The sequence below is a fragment of the Porcisia hertigi genome, chromosome 34 (genome assembly GCF_017918235.1).
Source record: "Porcisia hertigi strain C119 chromosome 34, whole genome shotgun sequence".
NCBI lineage: Eukaryota > Euglenozoa > Kinetoplastea > Trypanosomatida > Trypanosomatidae > Porcisia > Porcisia hertigi.
Genome location: NC_090593.1, coordinates 1,458,633 through 1,482,830, shown reverse-complemented (window position 1 = coordinate 1,482,830; position 24,198 = coordinate 1,458,633). Strand labels below are relative to the sequence as shown.

At 55.7% G+C, this 24,198-nt stretch overlaps 8 protein-coding genes across 8 annotated transcripts; all 8 read right to left on the bottom strand.

Annotated features, from left to right (window-relative positions):
• Positions 1-1,489: 1,489 nt before the first annotated feature.
• On the bottom strand, positions 1,490-2,956 carry JKF63_01937 (uncharacterized protein; the record flags this gene model as incomplete). The annotated part of the gene is made up of 1 exon (XM_067897980.1): positions 1,490-2,956. The coding sequence occupies one exon, from the start codon at positions 2,954-2,956 to the stop codon at positions 1,490-1,492; it is 1,467 nt and encodes a 488-aa protein (XP_067754137.1).
• Positions 2,957-3,937: 981 nt separating this feature from the next.
• On the bottom strand, positions 3,938-4,984 carry JKF63_01936 (uncharacterized protein; the record flags this gene model as incomplete). The annotated part of the gene is made up of 1 exon (XM_067897979.1): positions 3,938-4,984. The coding sequence occupies one exon, from the start codon at positions 4,982-4,984 to the stop codon at positions 3,938-3,940; it is 1,047 nt and encodes a 348-aa protein (XP_067754136.1).
• A 1,849-nt stretch (positions 4,985-6,833) lies between these two features.
• Positions 6,834-7,748, bottom strand: JKF63_01935 (uncharacterized protein; the record flags this gene model as incomplete). Its single annotated transcript, XM_067897978.1, has 1 exon — positions 6,834-7,748. The coding sequence occupies one exon, from the start codon at positions 7,746-7,748 to the stop codon at positions 6,834-6,836; it is 915 nt and encodes a 304-aa protein (XP_067754135.1).
• A 750-nt stretch (positions 7,749-8,498) lies between these two features.
• On the bottom strand, positions 8,499-9,050 carry JKF63_01934 (uncharacterized protein; the record flags this gene model as incomplete). The annotated part of the gene is made up of 1 exon (XM_067897977.1): positions 8,499-9,050. One exon carries the CDS (start codon positions 9,048-9,050, stop codon positions 8,499-8,501), a length of 552 nt encoding a protein of 183 aa, XP_067754134.1.
• Positions 9,051-10,314: 1,264 nt separating this feature from the next.
• JKF63_01933 (uncharacterized protein) lies at positions 10,315-11,700 on the bottom strand (the record flags this gene model as incomplete). Its single annotated transcript, XM_067897976.1, has 1 exon — positions 10,315-11,700. The coding sequence occupies one exon, from the start codon at positions 11,698-11,700 to the stop codon at positions 10,315-10,317; it is 1,386 nt and encodes a 461-aa protein (XP_067754133.1).
• Positions 11,701-12,655: 955 nt separating this feature from the next.
• Positions 12,656-16,780, bottom strand: JKF63_01932 (uncharacterized protein; the record flags this gene model as incomplete). The annotated part of the gene is made up of 1 exon (XM_067897975.1): positions 12,656-16,780. The coding sequence occupies one exon, from the start codon at positions 16,778-16,780 to the stop codon at positions 12,656-12,658; it is 4,125 nt and encodes a 1,374-aa protein (XP_067754132.1).
• A 1,173-nt stretch (positions 16,781-17,953) lies between these two features.
• JKF63_01931 (uncharacterized protein) lies at positions 17,954-18,562 on the bottom strand (the record flags this gene model as incomplete). The annotated part of the gene is made up of 1 exon (XM_067897974.1): positions 17,954-18,562. One exon carries the CDS (start codon positions 18,560-18,562, stop codon positions 17,954-17,956), a length of 609 nt encoding a protein of 202 aa, XP_067754131.1.
• Positions 18,563-20,859: 2,297 nt separating this feature from the next.
• Positions 20,860-22,692, bottom strand: JKF63_01930 (uncharacterized protein; the record flags this gene model as incomplete). The annotated part of the gene is made up of 1 exon (XM_067897973.1): positions 20,860-22,692. The coding sequence occupies one exon, from the start codon at positions 22,690-22,692 to the stop codon at positions 20,860-20,862; it is 1,833 nt and encodes a 610-aa protein (XP_067754130.1).
• Between the last annotated feature and the right edge of the window lie 1,506 nt (positions 22,693-24,198).

Genomic DNA, 24,198 nt, shown 5'->3' with positions numbered 1-24,198 from the left:
AAGATGTTCCACTACGCAGGCGGGCTGGGGGAGGGAGGGAGGGAAGGAGGGGGGGGGAGGGAGGGGGCAGCACTGATGGTGACAAAGGTTGATTTGGTAGACAAAGGGGTGCGAAATAGGAAAGAGTGAAATGTAGAAGATCCAGAAAGACATGGAAGAGCCGCATGAAGAAAACGGCTCCGAGAACGCATACGCATGATAAATCTTGGATCGACGCACTACCTTGCCCACCCGCCAAGAGAGAGAGCGCTGTAGCCCGTAGGTCAAGAAACGAGAGGTGGAAGCATGAGTACAGAAGAACCACTAGATTCCTAATTAGGTGGATAGTGCGAGTGCGGACATCCTATTCGGGCAGGCATCGAAGATGCGAGGCAAATACGCCTGCTTTGGCAACAAAATACCGCCCTGGTTGCTTGTTCTGCTATGTATGCACACACACACACACGCGCGCGCGTTCGAGCTTCACTGAATATTGGCCATGCTGACACGGCATGCAGTGGCCAAAATTTTGATGACATGAAGAATACGAAAACCCAATGAAGGGGGGGGGGGGACGTGACAGCTAAACCGCGATGGGCTGGGGGGGGTGAGAGAAAATAACGCGACAGAACGCGGAGGAGGAAAGAGAAAAGGAGGGGAGAGGGATCATGAAGTGAACCCAACGGGAAAGCAAAGACGCCCACAGAAGAAGCTCGAAAATTGTGAGAGCCATTGTGGATACAAAACCTCAAATGAAAAAATAAAAAGAATGCGACATACATGCGTGCTAGGGAACACAACAGCTGGGGGGAGAAATAAAAAAGGAAAAAGGAGGAGACAACACAAGACAGCAAAAGCCACTGAACACGGATAATTTCTCATAATGAGAACTGCGCATCTGGGGCATCCAAATTGTGTGCGTACACCAAAAAGAGCGCACCAGTGGATTATCATGGACGTCAACTGTGCATGTCTGCAAAGTGAAATATACCGAGAAAGAAGGGGACTTCGCTGCTAGGGTATTACGTAACACCTGTTTATTCCTCCCTCCCTCCCTCCCTCCCTCCCTCCTTTCCAACAGATATCACTCCCATGTGCCGTGTCCGTCGCTGTCGTCACAAAGGATGCGCTCATGCACCTCTCGGGGACGCCAACCACCTCAAGGTTGGTATGACACCTGGAGAGGCTGAGAGAGAGGAGCGCAAACCAGCTGATGGAAACCGATGCGCGCGCTGCTAGACAAATCCACCTCTATCGTGAGCCTCGCACAGAATAGACACAAAACACATATACCGTAAGACTTCCCGACTCCGCAATATAACCGGCAATCGAACGAGTCGACGTCAACGCCGCCCACCCCCATCCCCTCCCCCTCCCTCCCTTTGACCACACCACACCAATTGCCGCATCAGCGTGAAAGATTTTGCCGACAATGTGAATGGCCTTCAGCGTGGCGCACGAACCTATCCACAGATCGGCGTCACTCCTGGTATCACAGCTGTGTTGCCACCTATGCGAACTCAGCCTTTACGGCAGACTCGATCATTTTGAGCGCTGTCGTCACCTCTGCCTCTGTCGCCAGACTCTTGGCCACAATACGCAGTCCGGAGACGTTGGTTACCGACTCGTCCGTTGTGAATACGTTTCGCACCACCGCCACCCTCTTTTTCTGTAGAGTGTTGATAATGCGCTGGAGGCGGTCCTCCACCCTCTCCAAGCCCTCGCTTCTGACGTAGGCCGGCACCACCCCCAGAATAATCACCGGGGACACGTCGTCTATGCTGTCAATGAGCTTCACCTTCCTGGTGTTGAAGCCGGACTTGCGCAAGTATTCGCGCATGCGCTTCGCGTGTCGCTGCAGATTGCTAACAAAGGTGCTGTCCCGCTCCAGCACCACGAGCGACTGAGAGACGGAGGCTGTTACGTAGGGCGGCAGCGACGCCGAGAAAACGTAAGCGGTGGCAGCGAGGCGCTGATGATCAATCATGTTCGATGCGCCAGCGCAGAAGCCGCCTACTGCACCCATGGACGTGCTCAGGCTACCGATGTAAACGTCCACGTCCATTGTTGGAATGCCGAACTGCTCGGGGGTGCCGCGCCCCGACTTGCCCAGCACGCCAAAGCCGTAGCTGTCGTCCAGTACGAGGCGGAATTTGTACATGTGGCAGAGCGCCAAGATCTCCGGCAGTGGGCAGATATCACCGGTATTCATAAAAACGCCCTCTGTTACAACGAAGCGGCGATGCGGCTTGCCGCCCCCGTCCTTCGCCACCACCTCCTTGAGCCGCGCCTCCAGACTCTGCATATCACAATGCATGTACGAGCGAATGTCAGACCGGGAAAGCACACAACCCTCCATCACGGAGGTGTTGACCCCAGCGTCGTACACGAGGTAATCGTCGCGGCCAGAGAAGCAGGAGATGAGGGTGGAGACAGTCGCGTATGCCAGACTGTACACGATGGTATCCTCCGTGTTGAGAAATTTGGCCAAGTCCTGTTCCACTAAAAGATGTGGTTTGATGGTTCCGTAAAAGCTGCGAGGCCCACAACTGCCCACGCCGTAAGCGTTCACGGCCGCCCGCGCAACCTCGACGATCTCCGGCATCGTTGAGAAGGAGTGAAAGTCGTATGTGGCGAGGTCTAGGCACTCCACCACCTCGTTGGAGCCGGGCCGCACGATGGTGATGTGGCTTCCCTCACGCCCCAAAACCTCAGTGATACCGTGGAACTCCGGTACAGGTACATTTGACGTTACGGGACATTCAGAACGAAACGGCGCTGACTGGAAGGCGGCAATACGGCGCTCCTGCTCCTCGGGGGACGGCATGACTACCGGCCTCGGCGGCTTTGCCACCAGGTGGCGACTGAGGCGCTGCAACAGAAGATAACCAAGTGCAGCGGCAAGGAAAAGCTCCAGTAGAAGGTGGAACGGGTGAACCCACAACTGCTGTGGAAGCATGCCCAACGCAGAAGACATTTTTCCTTGTTGTTCTCGTTGTTTTGCGTCTGTCTTGTGAAATACAGTCTGAGAAAAAAAAAATTGGGCAAATTAACAGGAGAGAACCTTCCGTGGGGAGGGAAGGGAAGGGAGCGAAGAATGTGTGCTCAAGGTGCGACAACGCTGAGTGATCAGACAGACAGACACAGACAGCACAAACGAAACAAAACACTGATGAGAAGAACCCGATAAGTGCACACGACAGCAGAGAGAGGGGCAAAAAAAAAGTGTGGGAGTGAGAGTGGAACAAAATCCCCTTGCTCAACCTCACCACTCCTGCGGGAGTGTGTTTGTAGTCGTGAGATGACGAAAAAAAAATCTCTTCGATAGAGGAGGGGGGAGGAGGGATATGGGAAAGAGACAGTGTATTGCGCAGCGAGGTTGCCGTGGCTAAAAAAAGGGCGCACCCCCAAGGAGAAAAGACGCAAATGTTAGCCAAGAATGACATCTCGGAATCGCCGGCGACCCAGCAGAATGGGCGCGAAAAGAGCGAAAGGAAAGAAGGGATGGGGAAGACACGAGCACAAGCATACGCCAACGTTCGTGTGTGCGCTCCGTCGCCCCGTGAGTGTGAAACGAGCACGGCGAAAAGTTAATGGAAGCCAGCAATGCGAATCTTCAGTTCCTCCAAGCATAAGCAAGCTAGGCGCATTCTTCTCCAGCCCACGCCTCTCCCAAAGCATAGCATACCCTGTTTCTCTTGGAGTGTCGCTCTCCCCCTACCCCACCCCACCCACCCCCCCCCCACGCACACACACACACGCTCTGAACTTCATCCATTTCGTAGCGGCAAAGAACATTATCAGTGTACTCTTTTCGGGGGAAGGAGGGGGAGAAGAGATTTGTGTGCGCCTGCATGTCTTCTCTGCACGTCGAACACGACCCCGACCGTCCATCAGCAGTTCCTCACATTTCTGTGCGTATCCCCTTCATAGCAGGCACCCAGAACTGTTCAGCCTCTCAAGAGAAGAGACGTGGCAAACTACACTTTCCGACACAACGCTCGTAATCCAACGCGCGGAGCTGATGATGCCACGCCCAGTGCAAGAAGATGCGCAACCGAAGACGAGCCGCATTCGCTTCCCGCAACAGTGCGGCCTGTAAACGCCGTCGACGCCACCGCTTCCACCGATCAAAGGAACTCCGCGCTAAGTGATAAAGTACCTCTTTGTAAATACATTTCAAGTCAAGTGCAGTTTGCGCTCGACGCTGCCACGCGCGAAATACGGCCGTCGCCAATCCCTGCGCCGTCCGCACCTGCAGTGGAAAGGCAAGATAATCCTCCAAGGTATGTAGGCGCCACCGGATCAGAGCAAAGTAGGCCAGTGAACGCTCCGCGGAGAATCGAATCTGCTCCAATGCCTGGAGCTGACGGCACTGCCGCCAATGGCTCGTCCACGTGCGAAATCGAAGATACCCGTGCCGCTGTCGGTTCATGAGTCCCAGGCGCATGGCTATCGATCGCTGCCGCGCATGTGCTGAAGCCCACCGCCGCCATCGGCCCCATGCGACGCGACAAATTCCCTCAAGCAATGTCAAACCTTCTCGCAGGTCAGCTTCTTGATGGAGCACCTCTCTGGACAGGCGCCGCTCTGTCACCAATCGCCACCACGAAAAGCACCTCGCACCCACTCGGTGCCACAAAACAAAGCGCACCCGACGCTGAATGCGCCTCAAGGCAGCGCGGCGGACCGCGTAGAGGCCCCACCGCAAGAACCACCGCTCTGCCACCACTCTGTGTGCATTTGCGGAAAGGCGCTGAAGGCCGGCACAAAGAGCGTCGCGGCTTTGGTGCTCGACAGGTCGAAAATCACCCTTGACTGCGAGACCGCCGCTTGATGTGAGGACATCTGTCCGTAAAGCGGCGTCCTGAGGCATATCCTCCTCTAACAGTCTCGCATAACGCGCCGCGCTGCTGCTATACTCTCCATGGCGGGCCCAATCGAGCTCCGGTATAGCAAAAAATGCATCGAGCTGCCGCGGCCATGACGCCCCCTGGAGTTGCATGGAAAACAAAAAAGAGGAGCAACAAAAAGAGCAGCGCACTACTGCAGCGACTCACCAGCGCCTTAAAATAAGTGTTACGCTCCCCCCCCCCCTCCCTGTGTTAGACAAACACGGGTGGTCTATTCAGGGAATCAACACGCAATCGAAAGCACGACGACTGCGAGCGCATCGATGCAACTCTACCTATTAGGAGGCCTTGAGGAAAAAAAAGGGAAGAGGAGGAGGAGAAGTGAGAATGGTCGTTATTACCAGCGTACATACATATGCCCGGAACCTCTCCAAAGTACCGGTACTCCAACGAGCACACCCACCCGCAAGCCTCATGCTTGGCGCCTCTGCCTGTCAACTCTCTAGCCCAGGCCGCTCCCAGTGCGGCAATGGCGCGGAAGACCAGCTGGTGAGTCCTGCGCGAGTGGTAATCGGCCCTCTGCCGGAGCAAGACATCGAGTAACGGACAAGACGTCCAAAAAAAAAGGGGGGCGTGAAAAAGTAAAGACAGGGATATGCCTGATTGGCAACAGCGGGGCACACGCTTGCTCTACGTGTGTCGGTGCGTATGGAAAGGGCCAAGTGGGAGGGGGTGGGGGAGAGGACAGGAGGGACACACCCAGGACGCTAATCTGGGGAAGGGTTCACCCACCCGGAACCACCTGCGAAATCGCTCCCGACCAGAGGTGGAAAGAAAAGACCCTCGCGAAGAGGGATGAGCTTTGCCGTCAAAAGTCAAAGTGCATTATCGTCCACAGCTCTGCGTTTTTTCCCTTTAAGGCACGGATGACAGCTTAACTGGCCAGCCCCCAAGCTTGAGATTTGAAAACACCAATATAAAAATATATATAGATATATATGAGTGACCGCAGTGCTCCACCAGAAAGAGTGACACCCTGAACCGCACTGTTGAGCAGAGACACCCCCCTTGACCGTGTAGGGAGGAGGAAAGGAAAAAAGGGCGCGCACTAGTTGACAACTCATTGTGCCCAGAACATAAAAGCAGCCCATCGTTTCCTATGATAACACTCCCATCCTTTATTGCGCTTCTCGATTATTCGAATCGTTGTGTACACATACCGAGAATTACCGAGGGATACAGCAGCCCTCTAAAGTGTGTGTGTGTGTGTGTGTGTGTCTGTGCGGGGTAGGGGGGAGGGAGGGGAAGGGGGAGGCCTGCGCCACTCCGTGAGATGCGCCGGGAGTCAGCCGGCATTGTGGGTACTTCTGTGAGGCGGCATTGCGGTGCAGGGGCGGTGCTGATACGAGGGAGTCGGCCATATGGGCGGCGTGTGTATACCGCTGCATTGGGGCCTGCGATGTATGTGTAGCGGCAGCCCAGAGGATAGAGGCGCGGCGCATCACTGATGCACCACGGCAAAATATACGCATTGAGTCAAGCACGACGCCTAGTGCACACCCTCACGCAGGCATTCAGCGAGTTCCGGCAAGAAGCTTAAGGTGATCTGCGCAAAAAAAAAAAAAGATAGGACGAACAAGCTGAGATCCGTTTGACTTCCTTTGTAGACTGTGGGAAGCGATGCCCCAGTCTTTTTTCTGGCCTCCACGACCACAAAAACCTCTCGAGCTTCACATTGAGCTGCAGCGCCAGCCGTCCTCACATCCAGAACGCATCATTTCTGTGTGCTTCAGATAGCAGCGCCAACGGTATTAAGTGGACGCCACCTCCCCCCCCCTCCACCCCTCCACCCCTCAGCATCTCAATACCTTGACGGTCGACGCGGCGATGAAAGGCATCTTGAAGTCAAGAAGGAGCGTAATGAAGAGTGATGACACATACCTGTCGGAAGTCTCCCCCCCCCCTCCCCCACGCATGCGTGGGGGGGGCGGGTCCACAGGTTCAGTTGATACGATGTTTCTTGTGTCGGCGAGGCGGCGTACCTTCCAACGCCACGAGGACCGACCGTGCCCGTGCACAGAAATCGGGGCAGAGAGTCGCTATATGAGAGTCGTCCTGCCACATGTACTGAACGGCTCCCTTAGACCACACGTTGCCTTCAGGTAGGAGAATCTCGATGTGGGTGCCATGGAGCCCACGCCAGTCTGCCATATGTCGCTCAGACGCTGCCCTCACAAAAGCTACTATAAAACTCATGAAAAATTCTCTGCTGTCCAGCGTTCCCCGCAGCGCTGACCGCTTCTCCTCGTCACTCTGCTGCTCCACGCCTCCCATCTCAACTGGCTCGTTGGCTAGCTGATACTGCAAAAGGACATAGTTGACTACAATTGAGCCAGCGGGATTCGATACCCCAGCGAGAGTCTGGGCGACGAGGGCATGCAGACACTTCACGTCCGTTGGATGACCCACGGCGGCATTGCCGTATTTCCGCAAAGGCGGCGGCACCTGCGATAGAAAATGTGCATCAAAGAAAGCCCACTGCGCGGGTGAAAGCAATCCCTTGGCGCGAACGGTGTAGTCGTCGTGTGAGTGCACGTGCCACTCACAGAGAGATGTCTGCTGGGCCATTGCCTCAGTTACCGCCTGCACACCTCGGTGGCCCTCGAGCCTCGCTATGATGGCGTTTAGGTTCGGGCAAGTTAACCAGAAGAGCGTGGCGCCAACAGCGGCCGTGCGCCCGTTACGACCGTTTTTGCCGGCCGTGACGCACAGAACACACGCATCACCGTGTTCTGCGCACGTGAAAAGCACAGCGTCAGCGACACGGTATCGATTCTGATCCGCTGCTTTGGCGTAAGCACTCGGCTTTGCCCCCAGGGTAGCGGGGGCACGCGTCACCGTATGCTCACCTGGCATTATATTGGGAAAAAAAAAAGACCGCTACGGCGGAGGGAGGGAGGGAGGGAGAGAGGAACACTCCCACACAAGGAGACTTCCGTATTCGGAGTACGCAGGTTGGGTGTCGGTCATCGCCAATGACCAAAAGTGAAAGCAAGGGGAAAGGAGGAGTACGAAAAGAAACGGCTGGGTGGTGACAACAATGAACAGAGGGTTGGAGTAGTTATGATCTTCACTGCACAGACACGTCAGCTAAAACTGCGGTTGTAGCGTGCCGCTTCCGCAGGGAGAGGGAATCAAAGCAACTCCAAATGCTAGACGGAAACGGGGGCTGAACGGAGTCAACCGCGTTTCTCCCGAACCATATCATCGACTACACCTACATAACTCTTGTCGGCACGCAGTTTCATAGATGCAAGCGAAAGAGAAGACCGGATGCAGCGCAAAAAAAAACAGCCAAAAGGAAAAAAACTTGGCAGTGAAGTGCACCCCGGCCGCGACCTCAACCTGTTCGAGCGAAGACTTTGAGATATTAATAGCGGAGTGGGTTTGAGAAATTGGTGGACTGCCAGGCAAAAGAGAGCCCGAAATGCGCTGGCAAAAAAAAAACTCGCTAATGTACATCCGACGTTGGCGCGAGCGTGGGGGGGGGGGTTAAGAGGCAACATTGCAACATAGTGCCGCGGTGAGAGTCTGATGGAGGCATTGTGATTGGTAAAGAGAGGACACGTCAGGGCCACTACAAAAAAGAAAAAAGTGGGATCAACATCACAGGCCGTAAACCTTGTTGATCTCTGCGACTGTAAATTCGGTCTTCTTCGGCTTGCTCATGCGGTTGATAGACGCCTGTAGCGCATCCTTGGACATTTTGGCCGCCTTGATGTCTTCGGGATGAAACCCATAGAGGCGCTCACTCTTCACTTTACTCGCCCTCCTGCGCTCGAGTTCTTCTGTGTAAACACGTTGCACATACAAGCCCACCTCCTCCGATGTCAGAGTTTTCTTGGAAGCCGTGAGAGCTTTGCTGTCCTTGTAGCCCAGCGACGAGACAGCAACCATGGCATCTATTTCCTGCCGCCGCTGCTGGCGTCGCTGCATCTCATCATCGACCTGGCGTTGAATACTCTGCTGGAGCGTCGTCTCTGAGATTGCATGCGGGGGTGCCACGGGGTAATAACGCACGTCCAGTGCCTCCATAGTTGACTTCTTACGAGCCAGGGATTCCGTGTAGAGGCGCTCCACGAGCTGTGCCTCCTCTTCAGGAGTGAGGCTCTTGCAGTGTCGTGATGGATCGGCACCCTCCATAACGGCTTGAGACATCCTGACACGTCAGGGGGAGGAGGGGAGGGGGGGGGGCACAGTGACTGTAGCCACTTGTGAGCGCGGTTGGGGGATGCGTGGGTGGGGGAAGATATGTACTTTCACGAACACACAATCGCAAGTGAATGTGGTCCACTTTTGACGACTCGACGAGCTGCTTCGAATGTCTTTCGATAAACCACAAGAGAGGTCGTGAAGAGGGGGGGGGAGCAGGACAACACCTCGTGTTGGTGATCCCTGCAACGCACGTCAGCGGCGCCGAGGAGGAGGAGGAGGAGGACAGCGTACAAGACACCGCAGTGGCACAGTCGCCGACACGGTATGCAGGAAATCTGAGAAAGGGAGCAAAGGAAAATGAGCACAGTAGACGAGTTGAATTCATGAGCATTGCAGTACCGCGAAGGAATGCAGCTTCACGGAAGCAGCGGGTGGCGCGAGGCGAAGCAACAGAAAGGGGTAATTACATGCACGCATCCTCTAACGCAGCAAAGAGGACCAAAGAGAGAAATCCAATCAGAGATGCACATGTGGCCGGAGGGGGCGCAGAAGCCGCGGTAGCTGATGAGCGAGGTCAGACCGAAACATTGAGCCGCTGATCCTCCAAGCATATATTTTCTTAGCATGTCTCTTCATGTCAGGGGTGTGCTGCGGTGGCGCCACATCAGCGAAAGGAGTTCATCCAAGAAATCTCCTACCGGGTCGGTGGCCCACGCCTTCTGCTAGCAGGACCTCCTGCCCTCTTTGCCTCCGCACCCGTTTCTCGGAGTACTCCGATGCGTTCTTCAAACAAGCAGAAGGGTGTGCACTGGAACGACACAGGTCCCATGCCTCCCCCCCCCCCGTGCGTGGAGCAGGAAAACCTCCGTGGACGCAGAGGTAGACGGAGGAGGGGAAGACAGTAAACACACACAAGGGAGTAGCGCGCACGCGCCAAGGCGTGCGACTTCGCTTCTCATATGCGTGGTGGGACCGCGGCGCTCGAAAACGGGAGGAGGAAAAAAAGACGAGGACGAGATGCGCAAAGCGCCTGATGGGAGTAAAGAAAAATTTTGGGGCGAAATCACAAACGTTGGCGGAGAGACCGCACACACCCCGGTAGATGTGAATGCGCCGAAACGTGTGTTTTCTTTTCTTTCCGGAGTCAAGAACGCCGAGCAGAGTGGGAGGGGAAGGGGGGATGTGCAGCAGCTTTACGCGACAAAGCAAAGCCGCACCGGTCGCCAAGATGCCAGCTTCACTGGCACACCTTTCCCCAGCTCTATTCCTATTCCAACTCAACTTGCTTGTCGATTCTGTGAGCCATGAACGCGTTCACAATGTTTTGGTCATGGAGGTAGTAGTGTTCCAGGGACTTGTGCGTCTTGGCGTCCAGGTCCACCACACCGACGCGGTAAACATCCGAGCCGTGTCGCAAAAATAAGCCACCGCCTACCTCCGGTGGAACATCGGCGACGACCACGAAACCGCTCGCGGATGTCTCCGGTTTGCCCCTAGAGCGCGAAACGGCGATCAGGAGCGAGACGTCCTTCGCAGTGGTGGAGACGTAGAAGCGGTCTAAGCACGTTGCGTAGTCCAATAATGGCGCCACATATCGAGGGTTTGCGCAACACAGCCGCTTGGCGGCGTTGTCGTCGGGGAGCGAGGCACAACTGCAGAGCGTCTCTGGATCGCTGTCTACAACGATCCACTGCACATCGTCTTCTTTTCGGGCAGTGGACCAGTGGTGAAGAAGATCCGCGTCAAGCACCGGTACCAAGTGCAATGGAGTCTCCTCCGGTAACGCATCAGCGCTTGTGGGGGCGCAGCCGTACAGCTGCAGGTGGGCCAAGGGAGCTAGCACCTGCGAAGCGTCGATGGCGTCCGCAATGCCGTTAATCTCCTCGACTGTGAGCACCTTCGGGTTGCATGGGTGCTCGTTTTTTCTGCGGGATTCATGGTAGCTAATCACCTTCAGATTGTTCTCCGGGCTGCGCAAGAGTCGCTGCAGCCCTTCGCGTGACGAGAGGGTAGGCCGAAACAAGTAGTTGGGGCAATAACAACCACCACCATTCTTGACGCTGCCTGCACTGCCTCGTGGTGCTGGTGCAACCATCGGCGCCGGGCCCTCCTCTGCCTTGCCTCGCACCTCCTTGTATCGAAGCATCTGGGCGTAGCGGCAGTGACGACGCTTCACCTCACCAATCCAGTGAGCGGTGCCATTCACCACGATGCCCACAACTTGTGGTGGCCGCCAAACGCTCTTCGGCTTTACCTCCACTGTGTAGTCGGCCACCCGCTCAGCGACATCGGACGCCGTTACGTCCATCTTGAGCAAGTGCGCTGGATCGCTAGTGAAGTTGGGCAGCAGTGTAGCCTCTGATGCGTTTTGCATCAGCGCGTGGTACCTTGCCGGTACGACGCTCGCTATGGCTGCATGAAGATCTGCGGGAAGCCCCACCACCTGCCGCTTGCCAGCGAACGCCTCTAGTGCCCGGTAACACTCGAGGCATTCCCTGTGCCCCGCGTTGCGGATGCGTAGCGCGGCGCGCTGTGTGGCCACATCACCAGGACACCGTGCCGATCCCAGTGAGCCGCTTACATATGACATAGGGACATCCACCACTACGTTGCACTTGCCGGCGCCTAGAAAAAGAATAGTCGATGTGCCCATGGCTGATGCGGCGCTGAGAGAAGCTCATTCACGAGATTAGACGAGGTGCATAGCACTGGGCGTTACGGTGGAGCAAGAAAACCACGCACGCCAATGATGCTCAGCCCCTCCTCCACAAAAAGAATTCCCTCTCCGTCTCTCGGTAGGAGGAAGAGGTGAGGGTACGGGTGTGCAGACAAAGGACGAGGTCGTCGACTGCAGGCGGTAGAACTGAGCAAGAGAGAGAAGGGGAGAGGGACAAGGAGTGTGTGTGGGGGAAGGGGAAGAGAAGACCAATGCAGAACTTTCACGCATGCCGCATCAACGCCGTCGAACGGTGTCTTTCAATTTGAATGGATAATAAAAAACACATGTTTTCCTGCATTTTTTTGGAGTGCGGGAAGCGAGTAGACCTCCTCCATCGGGTTGGTGTGCTGGCCTGCCAATAGAAATCGGAGACAATACACCCAGTCCCAGCAAAAACACGCGCATTCCTGCATCTGCTTCCGCCCCTCCCCACCCCGCAATCCCACACACCCTTCAGCTTCCTCCTCCTCGTTTTTTTTGTTGTTGTTTTCTCCTGCCCGGGTCTTTCATTATGGTTTTCCTCGGCCGATGGCAGGTAAATAAATAAAGGGAAGAAAAAAGACGGGTGATGAGGACGTTAATTTCCTGAAGTAGTGTACAAGGAGAAGGAGGAGGGAGAGTCGCGGTCATCCAAGAGGCCGCCTGGCGCCCTCGTGCAACACGACGGGGAGGGGGGGGGGGGGGGGGGGGGCCGACGGCACCGGATGTGGACTGCAGAGGCGGTCTGCTCAGTGAATGCTATAGGGAAGGGCACGGAGGAGGAGAAAGGGGAGTGGGGCGCAGAGCGCAGGAGGTAACCCCCGCCGCGTGGCTTGAGATGCGTGTATGAGGGGCTTTGGAGCACCGTCGCAAAAGCAATCACCTGTGAAGAACAAAGCGTGTGCAAGCGTCATTGGCGACTCTGGCGCGCAGCCATCAGACCTGCATGAGCGGTATCTAGCGCTGGCGGCGACCCATTGATGGAGGAAACCGCACTCGCTGGGTTCTCCTTCAGAAGTTGCAGAATCGCTTCTGTCTGCTGCTGGACTCGAGCGTTGGCCATGTCACTCACACGCGCGTCATGAAGTGACTTGCCGTTGGTCGTCGATCTCATCACGATAAAGCCCTGCCGACGAAGAAGCTCGCCGCACCGCAGCCGCTCATCGGCGTTCCAGCCGTGAATGATGGTCACCACAACCGGTGAGAGCAGGGCCTCCGGTGTATTCACGGAGTCGGAGGATTTCGTTGAGTCCTGTTTGGCCTCTGCTGCCGTCTCAGACCGCACCGACTCCTGCACAGACTCAAGGAGAGCCAGGGATTGCACCCATTTGGAGTGTCCACCCGCCTCATTAGCCCATATCACGACCTGTTCAGGGCAGTCGCGTAGAAAACGGTGCTGAGAAAGCAGAATCGATGTTGCGGCAACGCCGCAATGACGAAGAGCGCACACGAGCAGCATACGCTCCTGCATAGTTGGGTGGCGAAGATTCCTGAAGAAGAGCAAGGCGGCCACCCAATCGGCTGACCCGCTCGTTTCCATAACGCGAGAAAGCAAATCAGAAGTGAACGATGCCGGCACGGGTACTTGAAGGACGCTGCTTGTAGTGGAGTGAAGCAGCCCCAGCACGGTCCACACGGCACATGGAGGTGCAGGAGGTTTGCCCGTACGGTCCGCACCGGAAGATCCAGCGACAGTAGCGCCCTCTGAGAGATCCGCCTCGAACGCCCGGCGCAATGCTCGGCGGGCATCTTTAAGGGGTAGACTCAGCCGTTCCATCTCTTGCATTCTGTTGAAGAGCATGTACGCCAGCGTCAAGGCGACAGGGTGCGGCAGTACGGCGGGTGCCTCACTCTCCCCCAACGCACGCCTAACCACGCTCTCAGAGAGAAGTCCGCCGTGCGAGAGAATGGAGCGCAGCAGGCGCAGCAGGGCCAGCAGCAGCACATCCGGATAAGCGCAATCGCTCGCTCGCTCCACCAAGCGCACCAGTGCCTTAAGGCACCCCACCAAGTCGTGAGCAGCCGCGGCCAGCTTGTAGAAGCGGAGTGCCGAAAGTGTCGCAGAAAAGGGCCGAAGCCGCGCTAGGTCGCCAATGACGTCAGCGGTGGTGTCAGAACGGCTCATCTCCTTACATAGCCAGTGCTCCTGCGCGCACCGACCCTCGCGTGCCTCGGCTGCAAGGATCAGCGCTGCGTCCGGGGCACCCAGAACGCGCAACAGGCGCTGAAGACCGTGCGCGTCCACGTCTGGTGCGCGCGCCTTCTCCTTCCCTGCTGCCCGTAGCACACGCCGCAGCGCGGCCTCGCTACTCAGCAAACAGAACGCAGCCCCCAAAAGCATTCGACTACGTGACGTGCAACTGAGTTTCTGCTGTGCACCTCCGAGACTTTCTCTCTTGCACGCGTGGCGTACCTCGTCGCAGAGCTGCCGGTCATCGTGGAATTGATGCAGCTCCAACAACAGGAGTGCAAGTGAGCAGGATCTCTCGCTCTGGGGCGAGGCGTCGGTGGACAGAATGACAGACTCCAGTGCATTCCAGTGACGCACCGCAGCCGCTGCGGGTGAGGCGTAGCCAACCTGTGCCATCGCCTCTAGAAGCGTCGGCGGCGGCGCAGTGAACTTGTGTGTTTGTGGAGTGCCTACACGGGGTGTGTCTGAGTCGATGCGGAGTTCGCCACTCCTGTGCTTGCGCAGCAGTCGCGTGCAGAGCTGCAGTCCCGCTTTCCAGTCACCCACAAGCGTGTAAGCATTAAGGATTGGGGGAAGGGCCAAACTGGTTTGATCCACGAACATGGAGGGGATGGTGCGTGTTGTCAGTGCCACAAGCGAAGCGTCAATGGAAACGCGGAGCAGTCTTGCCGCCTTAAACACGGCGAGTGGCCAATGAAAACGCTCCGAGGACGAGAGCTGAACCACCCCACTTGCCGTGAGGGCAGCGATACACTTGAGAAAAAACTCCTCTGTGAGACGAGGCTTTTGGTTCGCTGGAACGGCGACACCCTCGATGGTGTGCGTCTCCCTGAGGTACAGTGATACGTCTGAGAGAAGCCGGGCGCACTCCTCTGGCGTCGTGGCCACTTGGTGCCTCCAGGATTGCAGCCGCGCACTTAGCAGCGTTCTAGACCCCCCACCTAGAATGGAGCCCGTCGGCCTCGAGTTTGCAGTGTGAGAAAAGTCATGAGCGACGCTCTGGGTGTCGTCAGCGGCGGCAGCAGCGGAGACATCGAGTCTCTGTGAGTCTGATCGAAAATTTAGCGTTGGCGCGTTTGTCAAGGGCGAACGCTCGAAATGGTGAGCGCGCACCGAGGCTGGGATGACCTTGAAAAAGTACTGCTGATTGCGCCTCTCTGCCGCCGCGCAGACGAGACGCGAAGCTGTACGGGATTGGAACGTACAACACTCTATTTCGCTGCGAGTGTGTAAGCCCTCGCTGGGACGCTCGAGGACGGTGGAGTCACCGGCCTCATCGCACGCGGCGAGAAGGAAGTAGCGCAGCCGCGTCGGTAAAGTAGTGTGCGGGCAAGACAGAAGAAGAGTACGCCATGTAGCAGGTGACGTGGCCGCCAACGCATGTGCCAGCGCCTCAGGGTACGCGAGAGCGGTCGCCGACGTGGCCGATAGAGACGAAGGCGCAGCCCCTATAGGCAACCTCTCTTGTTTCAGGCGCTGTGCTGCCGTCACGTAAGCACGTAGATCCGAAGGAAGGTCTAGCGCCCGCGGCGGTGCGTCGCTACTGGTCTTCGCTGCGCAAGGAATCAGCGGCGCTGCTACGTCGTAGTATTGTGCGGCACACGTCAGCGCTAGCGCCATGACCCAATCGGCCTTGTTGATGCAACTCACAACTCGCCGAGTCAAGGTACCGGCAAACATCCGTCGCACGCAGCATTGAAGCACCGTCGACGCCAAAAGAAGGTACATGCGGTCCTCCTTCACCTCCGGTGGTAGGCTGTCAAGCACCTTACGAGCGTCGGGGTACGTCTGTGCATGTGGCTCCTTCGTGATGAACGCACGCAGACCCTTCACCCAGTCAATGGAGGTGTCCTCGGGGTGTCGAGAATTTTGGGAGCCTAACCGGGCCGTCGAGATGCTGTCGTTGCGAAAACCGGCCTCAGCGTTGCCGTGTAGTGAAGCCGAGGAACGGTGCGACTGCTCCAGCTGCACGGGCGAAACAATTGGTGGAGTGATCTGGCGCATCGTCAGTGACCGCACGTAGCGCTCCATCCCTTCACGCGCGGAGGGGCGCACCGCGCGACTGTGCAGCACAATGCTTAAGGCAGCCTGCCACTCGCCAACCAGACCCTCAAGTGTCACGTGACTGAGGACTAGGCTCTCCTCCGCTCTACGCGGCAGTGCCTCTCGGCCGAGCAGCGTCATGTGCTTGCTTAGCTCTAGCGCGATCTTCGCGTCCTGTGGTGAACGCCGTCCAAGCGCGTAGCCGTGCTGCATCACACTGTATGGAACCGGTAGAAGCCCATTTGGAAGCGCAGGTCGCTCTCGTAGGGCCGCGGAAACGAGACGCGCGTATTCCACCATGTAGGCAGCGCGCCTCAGAGAGCGGTACTGCTGGACAAGTGCCGCGTCCTCGTGCAGGTCCCATGCGGCGAGGACAAGCCTGATCACCCTCTCAGGTGAGCGTGCCACACGTGAGCGAAGAAATTGCTGCTGGGCCGGTGTCAAGGTTAGTAGCTGCCACGGCAGCAACGCCAGAGCGTCCTGCCACTGTACCCGCTGCCGCCGAAGCGACCGCCAGATGCGCTGCGCACTCTCCTTTGAGCTGAGAAAAGGCGGAAAATCGGCTAATGATGGTGCGGCCGGCTTGGGCGAAGGAACGCCCGACGACGTCAGAGCCGGCGCACACTCTTGGAGAGACGATATCGTCTTCTTTAATAGCTCCGTGGCTAAGCCGGTGACAGTACCTGAACGTGCTGCGTCCAGCTCCGCCCAGCGACGGCCCAGGTTTTCCACCTGGGTGCCATGCCCATCTTCAAGAACCCTCAGAGAGACCCGCAGCTGCCATAAGCGTGTACTACGCATCAAGAGGCCGTGCGTTGCCGACAATCGAGAGGGAGTTCAGTCGCTGCTCAACAACAACAACAAAAAAAAACAGACAAACTGCGCAAAGCAGATCGAGAAACGCTACAGGACGAGTCGGTGCGCCTCGTTTGGATTCACGTTTAGCGGTACAAGTGCGAGTTTGTTGAGGAAAAGGGGGAACGGCTGCCTATGTGTATAAGAATGCATAACGCAGCGCATCGAAAAACGTGCACGGAGAAGCTTTGGAACCGTTTTTTTTTTTACAACAGTTCATAAACATGTGTCCTTGTCCCGAATTGGGCGAAACGGATAGCTAGCAGTGCGAGAAAGAGGTTCGACAAGGCAACACACTGCAGTTTCAGATTCACTCCCGCCGTCCTACTCGTCCCTGTATCCTCGAGTGGGTGCTGCCTTCTCGCGCTCTTACTTACTATAGCGGGCAGGCCTCGGCATATGCCCCAAGCACTCGTTCGTTGGCGGGTACAGCATATATATATATATACACGACGCACACGTGTACACATGTGCGGTTTCAACGCATGGACACGCAGACCACACACGGCTCCGGGGGAGAAGGGGGGAAAGGGGGAAGTAAAAGACCAACGTAAAGTCACATGAAACTCAAGGTCCTGAGGACCAAAGAGCGCGACAGGTAAGACGCGTAACGCTGAACCAAAAGTAGTTCCTCCACGCCGCCACCCTGGGCTAGGGAACTCTCCTTTCTAGCCACTAAACCTCGACATTAATATGAGGAGGAGGTTGAGGGAGAGGGGGAGGGAGGGGAAGGGAAGAAGACGAGTAGGTTGCACGCTTCGCCGCGCCTTGGGTGTGCCCACCCCACTGCCCACCTCCATTTGCACTACATTTGAACATGAAGTTGGTTCATTCATCTTTTGTGAGATAACGACACGCATACACACTGACGACCAAAGCAACCAGACTTGCACCCAGGCACAAGAAAGCGAACGCTGTAGCCAGCTGGAGCCTCACAATCACGACTGCCAGCATGCACAGGCACACACACAATTTCATAAGCAGAGTCACCGACACCTCCACATGCCCGCTGAAGAGAAACGGCGGAAAAACTACTTTTCACCGGCATCGAAAAAGCCAGGCGACGTCCCTCGCCCCCCCCCCTCACCCCCTCAAGGTAAGCCGAGGCGGCAGAGACCATCAACTCATGAATTGATTCGGCGACCAGCGACGCTGAAACATCGGGTCCTTGTACCGCCAACCCTTCATTGCAGTGTCTGTCCAGACCAACGGGCGCGGATTCTTATCGACGTGAGGGTGGACACCAGTTTCGTAAAGCCACGCCTTTTCTAATGGTGCGGTGCGCATCTTGAGCTTGCGAACAAAGTGACGATTGACCTCGTCTTTCAAGTACCACCACATCACCATGCATGGGTCGCGCTCATACATCTCCGAAAGGCGCACTCTGTACTTGCCACCCGGGTAGGCGGTCTGCCACGTAATGGGGACGCGAATCCAGTTGTCACCAGTCATGACAGCGTCCTTTATGTTTGTGATGACAACGTGGTCTCCAGTGATCATACCTGGCGTGAAATCGGGGCGGTGTTGACCGGTGATGTACTGAGCCGCAATATGCGCCACGTGCGGGAGCTGCTGACCACGCGCGTCCAGCAACCACCACCGTTCCCCCTCGCGACAGAGCCACTGCTTGGAGAGGTCATTGTAGAGTGGCAGACCTTCTGGGTGGTACTTGTGACGCCGCAGCACGCTCTTGAAGGGTGCACCGAGAGGAAACGTCGTCCTAAGCATGGTAACGAGGCGACTCACCAGCTCCCTTTTTTTTTCCTCTCCTCGAGATCGACGCAGGTCTGTATGTGGCGAAGGGGGAAGGGGGGAGGGAGAGGTGATGAGGGGCGTGCCACTACCGACTGGGAAGTGTTTTACCTCCCTTTCCTTGTGCGTGCGTGTGTGTTTTTTGTTTGGGATCTCAGCGGTGTAGGCGGTACCCCCTTCCTCCCAACGAAACCCTGAACAAATAAATTTAAAAAAAAACGGAGGCGCGTCTGGTGTCTCCTTCCACGATATCCGGTGATTGAACGCGGAGTCAACGATGGGGACTATATTGAATCGCTATGGCTGCTTGTGATACGCGGCTGTGCACGCGCGGGGGGGGAGCGAGAAGGGGCTCGACGCACGATGCTGTTGTACATGCACGCACAAACACACGAGACAAACGCGCTTACACAAACAACCCCTTGTGAAATCGAGGGTGGGGAAGAGGGTTAGTGGGCTGCAACGATTTGAGAAGAGCACACACACACCCAAGAGATGATAATAATTAAGATCGTAAACGGACACGAAAAAGGAGAATGACGAACGGCAACCGCTGTTTTGTGATTTATACAAGTAGTCAGTTTTTGTCGAGATGGATAACAACGTCTTGTATGCAGCGCCTCTGGGAGAGCACGCCCCACCTCTGTTACACTTCACTTGGCTACGCCACTTATCCACGACGCAGGCGATCTGCTCACCGTATAAAATTGCGAAAATGGTGAGAGAATGTGAAGAAGTGAGCGCAACAAAAAAAAAGAAGGGTGAGTACTGCTCGACCGGTGAAGTGCCTCCAACCGACCCTCTGCATTCACAATACCATCAGCGCCCCTTTACATTAGCATCGTCGCCCCTGCAGACAAGATATCCTCGACGGGGGGAGGAAAGGGGGGGGGACGAGAATCGGCCTGTGACACTATGCCAATCCGCATGCCCACGTATTACATGTCGATGCCCACAAAACGGTGTGTGTATTACTCTTGGGCTCAAACACACACACAACACACACACCCACACTCCACGAGTACTACAAATACATCTTTTCGTTTCCGTTTGAATATTTTCTTTCGCTTTTGAAGGGGAAGAGAGGGGTCCGTGTGGAGACTGAAGAACTCTCCGCACTCATCGAAGCGGCACCACAAATAGGGAGACCACCACAGTGTAAAGCACCATCAATCTCCGCCACACCTGCACACTGCCGCAAACACCACAAGAAGAAAAAAACAATACAATACGACACAAAAGATCCTGAGAGACAAAAGAAAAAAAGAATAAGCCAACGACAAGCTGAGCACGGCGTCGATCAGGCCTCCTTTGCATTCGTCGGCCCCTCCAGCGCGTCTGACATTCTGGCCTGCGCAATATCCTGCATTACTACCTGCACGCTGCGCCCTCACTCTTTTCTCCAGCACCACCACCACTGCCCCCTTCCCCTTTCCTCCGCTTCGTGGCTCGCGCAATGAAGGGAGAAGAGGTGAATAAGAGGATAAAAAACTAGTACAACATGGCCGTACTGCACACAGCCACACACAAACACACAAAAACGACTCAGCAGGCAGAATAAAATAACCCGATGGACACAGGCCACACCAACACCAATCGCTCGCAGGGAAAAAGTGAATTGTATAATCGCTGCTGCGGCAGCGGTCGCTTGGTGTCTATCACTTGCTTTGGCGGCTTTGGTCTCCTCTCTGTTTTAGCTGCGGTTCACCAAACGCGGGGAGTTCGATAGAACAAACAAAAAGTACAGAACCGCACAAACTCAAGTCGACACCACAACAAAAAACTAAAAAGCGAGATTCTCGCCCGCCCCCCCCGCCCGCCTTCAATAAAACATGAATTAAAAAACGATGGCGCAAAAGAGAGAGCGAGGGGGAGGGGAGGGGCTGCCCCTCCGTTGAGGAGTCAAGGTAATTGCCGCAATAAAGATGTGGATGCGTAGGTAGTGAGAAAGAGAATGAAGTGTGACTGACTTCACTTCCTCACCCCTTCTCCTCCTCTCCTTCGCGAGGGAATCAAACACACAGCAAGCGAAAAGCGAGTGTTTGATCCCAATAAGATCACACACTCAGACAAGCACATCGGGCATACTTTATTTCCACACTGGCTCCAGGTCAGAAGGGATGCAAACACACACACACACACACAAAAGACGATACCAAAAAAAAATCTTGCACGCGCTTCCGCAACGGAGGGAAAACCAGCTCAAGAAGCAACCACGGAAACCCATACAAATGAAACGAAAATGAGATGCTAACGTTCAAGAAATAAGTAAATCACTGTAGGAGTGAGTTGAAGGAGCTGATGATCTCCTCGTTCTGCTTCTTGAAGTAGTCTGTGTTCGCCTCCTCACCCTCGATGGGGTCGCGGAACTTCATCTCGGTCAGGCCCGTGTAGATCGTCGGTATCTTCTCGCGGATGTAGTTCCATGTGATTTTATGGTCGCCAGCAGACTCAGCTACAACGCGCTGGGCCTCTTCATAAAAGGTGACGATGTTGCGCAGCATCCAGCAGGTCTTGTACAGCGGGCAAAATTTGTCATACGGAGTGAAAGCGTTTTGCTGCAGAAACTCCTCACGAATCACCTTGGCCACCTCGAGGATGATCTTGTCGGACTCAGAGAGGGAGTCCTTACCTACCAGCTGCACAATTTCTTGGAGCTCCTCCTCGCGCTGTAGAATCTCAGACACGACGGCGCGCAGGCGCATGTAGTCAGCGTCGAAGGTGCTGAAAAAGGGCTCCAGCGCATTCAGGTATTTGGAATAGGAAATAAGCCAGTTCACAGACGGGAAGTGTTTGCGCTGGGCGAGACGCTTCTCCAGACCCCAGAACACCTGCACAATGCTGAGCGTGGCAGACGTCACCGGGTCGGAAAAGTCACCGCCCGGTGGAGACACCGCACCAACAATTGTGACGGAGCCCTGGCGCTTCGGCCCGCCGATACAGGTCACGAGGCCAGCGCGCTCGTAGAAGGAGGCGAGACGGGCACTGAGGTAGGCGGGGTAACCACCATCGGCCGGCATCTCCGCCAGCCGACCGGAAATCTCACGCAACGCCTCGGCCCAGCGAGACGTCGAGTCGGCCATCATGGCAATGTGCTTGCCCATATCACGATAGTACTCAGCCAGTGTGATGCCGGTATAGATAGAAGCCTCACGGGCTGCAACTGGCATGTTGGAGGTGTTCGCCACGAGGCAGGTGCGCTTCATGATGGACTCCTCGCGACCATCGATCACAGTCGTCAAAGTCGGGAAATCCATGAGCACCTCGGCCATCTCGTTCCCGCGCTCACCACAGCCGACGTAGATGACGCAGTCCGAGTTGGAGTACTTGGAAAGGGCCTGACTGATCACAGTCTTGCCGCAGCCAAAAGCGCCGGGGATAGAACACGTACCACCCTGTACAGAAGGGAAGAGGGCATCCAGCACCCGCTGACCAGTCAGCAGGGGGTGGTTGCCCGACTCCTTCACGGCCACCGGGCGCGGCGTGCGCACGGGCCAGCGGTGCATCAGACGCAGCGACTTCCTCTTGCCATTGTGCTCGATCTCCACCACATCATCGTCCAGGGTATAGTTACCACCTGGCTGCACCGATACCACACGACCCTGCATGTTGGGTGGCACCATAATTCTGTGGTTGCTCATGAGCGAGTTCTCCACCACGGTGCCAAGGAAATCACCGCCCGTGAGGATGTCACCCACCTTCACGGTCGGTGTGAAGTCCCACTGCTTCTGTGCGTTGAGCGCACGCACTTGCACACCCTTCGGAATGAAGACGTTCTGCACCATTTGGTAAATTGTGTCGAGTGGGCGCTGAATCCCATCGAAAATCTCAGACATAATGCCGGGGCCGAGCTCCAGCGAGAGGGGCTTGCCCGTACAGTAAACCGGGTCACCCACAGTCAAACCGCCAGTCTCCTCGTACACCTGAATAGTGGCCGTGTCGCCCTCCAGCCGGATGATCTCACCAACGAGGCGGAAGGAGCCAACCTGTACAAGTTCGTACATGGCGCTGCCGCTCATGTTTTCAGCAATCACGACGGGGCCAGAGACAGCCTTGACAGAGCCCATCTGCTGCTCCGACTCGAAGGCATGCTGATCTCGGGCCATTTTTCTTTTTTTTTATTCCGCTCAGTTAGACAAGAGTGGGTGGGAGTGGAGAAGTAGACAAAGAATGCGCCTATCTGTAGAGGGAACCACAAACACAGAGAGAGGGTACCGATAATAAAATCAAGAGGGGGCAGCGCGCGATTTACTTGACGCAACACGGGTGTTAGAAAGTTGATCGTGCGCCTTTTGAACACTAGGATACTTCTAGAGAGACAAGCGCACGCGGGGTCACAGAGAAGGCGACAGGCGTGGGAATGTGGAAGAAGTGGACATGGAAAAATGTAGAGAATGAAGTCCGTGGAGCAGTTTGACAGGTAAAGCACAGGGCACCCGGGAGAAGCCGAGCCAGCGAGTATCCGGAAAACAGAAACACATTTTCAAAAAGAGTTGCCAGGGGGAAAGTAAGAAAGAGCGCCAAGTGAAGGACAAGACACAGGTGCGCGTGGCACGTAATTAAAGACTGCAGCGGCGTCTCAACAAGAGGCAACAAATGACCAAGACGCTTTTATGGCGCCTCCTCCATCTTTCCCGACCCTCACCCCACCCTGGCACGGTGGATGAGGGGGCCCGGGAAAAAGGGGGGAAGAGGGAGAGGGTTCGATAGGAGTCCCCTGTATGATAAGCGGATGGAACTGCGCCTCGTAATCAGCCACATCACCCGCCACTCATGACCAAACACCCTCACACAACCAAAGAAAAACGACTGATGCTGGTGAGAGCCGTTGTGTGTGCGTGTGAGTGTTTTTTTTTTTTGGGGGGGGGGGATCCCGCTTGTCCGGGCTCTCGTAGACCGCTGCAAACAAGATTTTTTTTTTCAGGGTGAAACAGGAATCGTCTTGTCGGTAAGCGCACACACACATACACGCATAAATGCGTTCGTCCGTGGGGCAAAAACTTCACAAAAAAGGGGGCATCGGCTATAAACGACAAGAAAAAAAAACTCATTCGAAAAAAAACAAGACAAAAAAGGGTGTGAAGAGATCCGCCTCCCATTTCAAAGACGTGCACATGTCCGTTTTGTATTCCTACTTTACGGTTGAATGGAACCATACGTGACTACAAAATATATATGCGTGAGTTCATCTGGACTCCCTCTCGAGTATCCTCCCGCCTGCCCTCCTCACCCGAATCCCATTCTAGGCCGATGGTGAGTGGCGAAAGCAAGCGACAGTGTGAGAAAAGAGAAGGAGGAAAGAAACGTGTCAATCTGAGACGGAGTTAAATAGGAAAGCAGTGGTTCGAGGGCGATGATGCGGTGGGACCGCAAAACTCTTCAAGGTCATCTCACACACTCCCTCACTCCACCACATGAACGTAGCAAGAATGACACGAGGTGTATCACAGATAAGGCACAATTAAATATCACAATGATGACCGCAAATATGTCTGTTTCCCTCCCTCTCTCTTGCTTCTCGATCCCTCCACCCTGTATTTATTTATATATATATATATAACCTACATGAAAGCTCAACTCAGGAAAACAGTAGAAGGGTCTGTGTGTGTGTG